The sequence below is a fragment of the Sarcophilus harrisii genome, chromosome 3 (assembly GCF_902635505.1).
Source record: "Sarcophilus harrisii chromosome 3, mSarHar1.11, whole genome shotgun sequence".
NCBI classification, from domain to species: Eukaryota; Metazoa; Chordata; class Mammalia; order Dasyuromorphia; family Dasyuridae; genus Sarcophilus; species Sarcophilus harrisii.
Genome location: NC_045428.1, coordinates 601,093,856 through 601,098,942, shown reverse-complemented (window position 1 = coordinate 601,098,942; position 5,087 = coordinate 601,093,856). Strand labels below are relative to the sequence as shown.

The 5,087-nt window shown below is 68.4% G+C and overlaps 1 protein-coding gene across 1 annotated transcript; it reads left to right on the top strand.

Annotated features, from left to right (window-relative positions):
* Positions 1-239: 239 nt before the first annotated feature.
* Positions 240-4,649, top strand: CYTH2 (cytohesin 2). The gene is made up of 12 exons (XM_031963452.1): positions 240-744; positions 1,330-1,477; positions 1,876-1,942; positions 2,019-2,137; positions 2,220-2,300; positions 2,450-2,562; positions 2,686-2,834; positions 3,035-3,146; positions 3,732-3,808; positions 3,899-3,970; positions 4,097-4,251; positions 4,319-4,649. Exons 1-12 carry the CDS (start codon positions 726-728, stop codon positions 4,404-4,406), a joined length of 1,200 nt encoding a protein of 399 aa, XP_031819312.1. The 5' UTR covers positions 240-725; the 3' UTR covers positions 4,407-4,649.
* Positions 4,650-5,087: the final 438 nt, after the last annotated feature.

Below are 5,087 nucleotides of genomic sequence, written 5' to 3'. Positions count from 1 at the left end.
GGGGAGGAGCTTGATTGAGAAGGGACGGAGCTGAGCAAATAGAAGTTAGAGAAGGGGAGGGGCCGGAGGAAGGGGTGGAGTCTACGAGAGAAGGGAAAGGGCAGAGACCACGCCCTCCTCCACAGCCTTCAGCTGTTGCTAAGCAACAGAAGCCCCCCCCGCCCCCCCTTTCCGAGCCGAAGCTCTGTGACCCCCCCTCAAAAACGCTCGAGCTATAAGAGAAGACACGCCCCCTTCGTTTGTCTCGCGGCCTTCTCACGCAGGCGCAGATGTCTTTGTCCATCTCGAGCCAAAGCTTTCTCTTGTCAGCTCCCTGTCACTTTTTTCGGGGGCGGATCCTTTGGGTCCTTTGGGCACCGCCCATCTGAGCCGGGCACCAACTTTCATTGGGTCTGACGTGGAGGGCGTGTCCCTGAGACCCTTCCACCGAGTTCTATTGGTTCGCTCGGCCACCCTCCCCTTGTCCACCGAGGCAACGCGGCCGCCTCACGCCCCGCCTCCTTTCGGCTTCATTGGCCCAGGAGACCCGCCCCTCGCCGCCCATTGGGCGCACGGAAGCCGAGCTCAGGTTCCGATTGGCCGGGGGGCGGCCTCACACGAGAGCGGAGGCGGTGGCGGCGGCGGCCCCGGGAGCGGCCGAAGGGGCTGATCGTAGCCCCAAGGACCCGCGGAGAACCGGCGGCCCGAGTCACGCTGCGGGCCCGCTCCGGGCTGCCTCGGCCACCATGGAGGACGGAGTCTATGGTGAGGCGGCCGCGGGCGAGCTCCGGGGGCCAGGGGGCTGGGAGGGGAAGGGACGTTCCATTCCATTGTTCAGGACGATACCATTTCCGGCCGGCGCAGGGGGGCGTGGTCGAAACCATTCCCTGGGCGAGTCCATTTCCTGCCTGTGGGATGTACTATCCCAGGCTCTCGTGTCGGGGGAGCCTTTGGCTCGGGAGAGACCATTCTTCTTGGGAGGGGGAACCATCCCGCAAAGATGAAGGCCCGGGACGGGTTGGGGGGGGAGACAGCTGGGGGGACCCTTAGCTGCGGGGACAAGCGGGAAGAGTCGGCGCCCTTTCTTCCCGGTCCCATTCCCAGACTTAGTGCTGGCCCCGCGCTGCCTCAGTTTCCCCCGGAGACCTCGGGCCCGCAAGGGGGGTGGGCACCGCACATGCCTGGGGCCGCCCGTCGGGGGGCGCGGGGGCGCGCGTGTCGGGGGGCGCGGGGGGCGCGGGGGCGCGCGTGTCGGGGGGCGCGCGTGTCGGGGGGCGCGGGGGCCGCCCGCCGGGGTGGATGGGGCCGCGCCGCCGTGTCCCGGCCCTCAGCCCCCGCCGCGCCCCGCAGTGCCCCCGGACCTGACCCCCGAGGAGCGCCTGGAGCTGGAGAGCATCCGGCGGCGCAAGCAGGAGCTGCTGGTGGAGATCCAGCGCCTCCGCGATGAGCTCAGCGAGGCCATGAGCGAGGTCGAGGGCCTGGAAGCCAATGAGGGCAGGTGGGAGCCCGGGCGCCCCAGGCGCAGTTCCTCAGGGCAGGCTCTGCCCGGCTCCTCCCCCGGGTCCCCGGCATACAGCCGGGGCTTAATAAATGCCTGCTGACTTCTCTGGGAACTGGGCCTCCCCTCAGTGGCAGAAGAGGGACCCCAGACCCCAGGGACCCCCAGAGCCCCCATCCCCAGGGGTGCCCCAGTCCCAGCGGGAGCCCCAGGGGAGCCCCAGCCCCCAGTCCCAGTGGGAAGCCCCAGCCCCAAGGGAATCCCAGTCCCCAACCCCAGGGGAGCCCAGACCCCCATCCCAGCGGGAGCCTCAGAGCCCCAGACCCGAGCCCCCCGGGAGCCCAGCCCCAGGTCAGAGGCTCCCCAGCTGCTCATGTCTCCCGTTCTCCCCTTTGCAGTAAGACCCTGCAGAGGAACCGCAAGATGGCCATGGGGAGGAAGAAGTTCAACATGGATCCCAAGAAGGTGCCTGGGGGGCAGTGGTGGGCGCCTGGGGGGTGGAGGGCCCCGGGACCGCCCCTCACTCCCAGTGCCTCTGCAGGGAATACAGTTCCTGGTGGAGAACGAGCTGCTGCAGAACACCCCCGAGGAGATCTCCCGCTTCCTGTACAAGGGCGAGGGCCTCAACAAGACGGCCATCGGCGACTACCTGGGCGAGCGGTAGGGGCGGCCCGGGGTGGGGGGCGGGGCGGGGGAACGGGGCTCCCCGCCCGGGGCTCACGGCTCCCCTTTCTCCCCCTAGGGAGGAGCTGAACCTGGCCGTCCTCCATGCCTTCGTGGACCTGCACGAGTTCACGGACCTCAACCTGGTGCAGGCGCTTAGGTGACCGTTGTCCCCCTCACGTGGGGCTCCCCCAGGCGCGGGACCAGCAAAGGGCCCTCCCCTGTGACCTGTGGGCCCCGGGGGTGGGGGGGGCGATCCCGGCTGTCCCTCCCCCAGCGTCCCCCCCTCACTGCCCTCCTCCGCCTCAGACAGTTCCTCTGGAGCTTCCGCCTCCCCGGGGAGGCCCAGAAGATCGACCGCATGATGGAGGCTTTCGCCCAGCGCTACTGCCTGTGCAACCCGGGCGTCTTCCAGTCCACAGGTGGGCTCCAGCCGCGGGGCGGGGGCGGGAGGAGGGCTGCCCGACTGTCCCGGGGCTCCCCGAGGGGGAGGGCGGCTTCAGCAGCGGAGCCCCCGGCCCCTGAGTCCCTTCCTCTCGGCACAGACACCTGCTACGTCCTCTCCTTCGCCGTGATCATGCTGAACACCAGCCTCCACAACCCCAACGTGCGGGACAAGCCGGGCGTCGAGAGGTTCATCACCATGAACCGGGGCATCAACAACGGGGGGGACCTGCCCGAGGAGCTGCTCAGGGTGAGACTGCCCCTAGAGCTCCAAGCCTGGGCCTGGCGTGCCCCCACTGCCTGCCGTCCCTATAATCTGGGGGCTCCGAGCCTGGCCCTCCCCTCAGGGTGTTCCCCTCTTATCCAGGGATAAGTCCTCTCCTGGGCCTCCCTTTGGGCCCCACCTCTGAGCTGGGGGGGGGCCCTCACGCAGCCCCCCCCTTTCCTCAGAACTTGTACGACAGCATCCGCAACGAGCCCTTCAAGATCCCCGAGGATGACGGCAACGACCTCACCCACACCTTCTTCAACCCGGACCGGGAGGGCTGGCTCCTCAAGCTGGGTACGGCGCCGCGGGGGGCGGCCCTGGGGGGCGGGGGGCGCGGGCGGGGCGGGGCGGGGGTCTGGGCGGCCCCTCCCGGTCTGGACGTAACTAGTTTTCTCCATCTCTCTCTCTCCCTCCCCTCCCCCGCTGTGTCGCTCCCTCCCGGGCCTTCCGCGCTCCCCCCACCCGCCTCGCCCCGTGTCCGTGGCTGTCTGTCTCTCGGTCTTTGCTTCTCTCTGTGTCTCTTGGGGGGCGCCCCCTCCCTTGGCCTCCTTCTCCTTGCTGCCTGGTCCTGCTTGTTCTGCCCTCTCCCCCAGGAGGTAGGTACCTGTCTGCTCCTCGCTCCCCTGCCCTCGGCCCCGGGGGAGACGGGCCTGGACCCGGCTGTGGAGACTGGGGGTGGGCGCGCTGTCGGGGTCCCGAGGAGAAGGCGGAGCCGGGGGGCTGGATGGCGGACCCCCCTCTCGCTCTCCCTGCCTCCTCTTCAGGGCTCTGCTCTTCTGCCCTTTGCCCGCCCCTCCCAGACCCCTCCGGCCCCCCCGTTGTTGGGCCTGACCCGGCCCCCCCTGCTGAGCCCGCCCCCGCCCCCTCCTTCCCTTACAGGGGGCCGGGTAAAGACCTGGAAGCGGCGCTGGTTCATCCTCACCGACAACTGTCTCTACTACTTTGAGTACACGACGGTGAGGGGGCCGAGGGAGAGGGATGGCTGGGGGGGGGGGGGAGGCCAGGCAGGGGGAAGGGCTGGGCCTAAGACACCCCCGGCTCTGCAGGACAAGGAACCCCGGGGGATCATCCCCTTGGAGAATCTGAGCATCCGGGAAGTGGAGGATCCTCGGAAGCCGGTGAGCACCCAGCAGCCTCTGCTTCCTGCATCTCTGCCCCCTGGGACTCCCTCTCTCTGGGTCTCTCCTTCCCCCTCTCTGTGTCCCCCCTCCCTGCGGCTCCCCTGAGCTCCGTGTCTCCCCCAGAACTGCTTTGAGCTCTACATCCCGAACAACAAGGGGCAGCTGATCAAGGCCTGTAAGACGGAGGCCGATGGGCGCGTGGTGGAGGGCAACCACATGGTCTACCGCATCTCGGCCCCCACGCAGGAGGAGAAGGACGAGTGGATCAAATCCATCAAGTAAGGTTCCGGAGGGGGGGGGGGGGGGTGGGCCGCGGCCCGTGCTGACCTCTGCCTCCCCTCCCAGGGCCGCGGTCAGCGTGGACCCCTTCTACGAGATGCTGGCGGCCCGCAAGAAGAGGATTTCGGTCAAGAAGAAGCAGGAGCAGGCTTGACCCGGGCGGGGGCCTGGCCTGCCTCCCCTGCCCAGCCCGGCCCTGCCCCCCTTCTTTCCCAGAGGCAATAACCCCACTGCCCCCAACCTGGCCCCTGGCCCTGCCTTCCACTTATTTATTGGGGGCTGAGGGGCCGGACCCCTGGGTGCCCCGACGCCCTCTCTCGGGGCAAAGGAGAATTTTCTACACGTGGTTTCTCTTCATTTATTTGTAATTAATTCATTATTATTATTATTAATATGAGGACGGTCGCTATCGTTTTTGTCTCATCGGGAGCGCAGCCTGGGCCGGTGTGGTGGGAGGGGGCTGGAGAGCCCAGCTTTGTGACCGGGGCGACCCCCGGAGCCCCTGGGAATCGGACTGGTCTCCTGGGCTGTGGGAGGCGGGATTCCTTTGCCGCCCCCTCCCCCCAGTACCCTTCTCTGAGGAGCAGCGGAGGAGGTCCCAGGTGTATGCTGGGAAACTTCCCAGGTCGGCCGGGGTGACCACGTGGCCCCCTGCGAGGCTCCCGCCTCCCACAGCACCCAGCACCCCCGCCCCCCCTGCCGAGGGCCCGGCCCCCCCTTTGGGTATACACATGAGGCAGAGGGACCCCCGACCTCCTCTTGGCGGCCCCCCCTCAGTCTCCAGCGAGGGAAGTGACCCGGAGGACCAGGGAGGTCGCTGGAAAGTGGGGGGGGC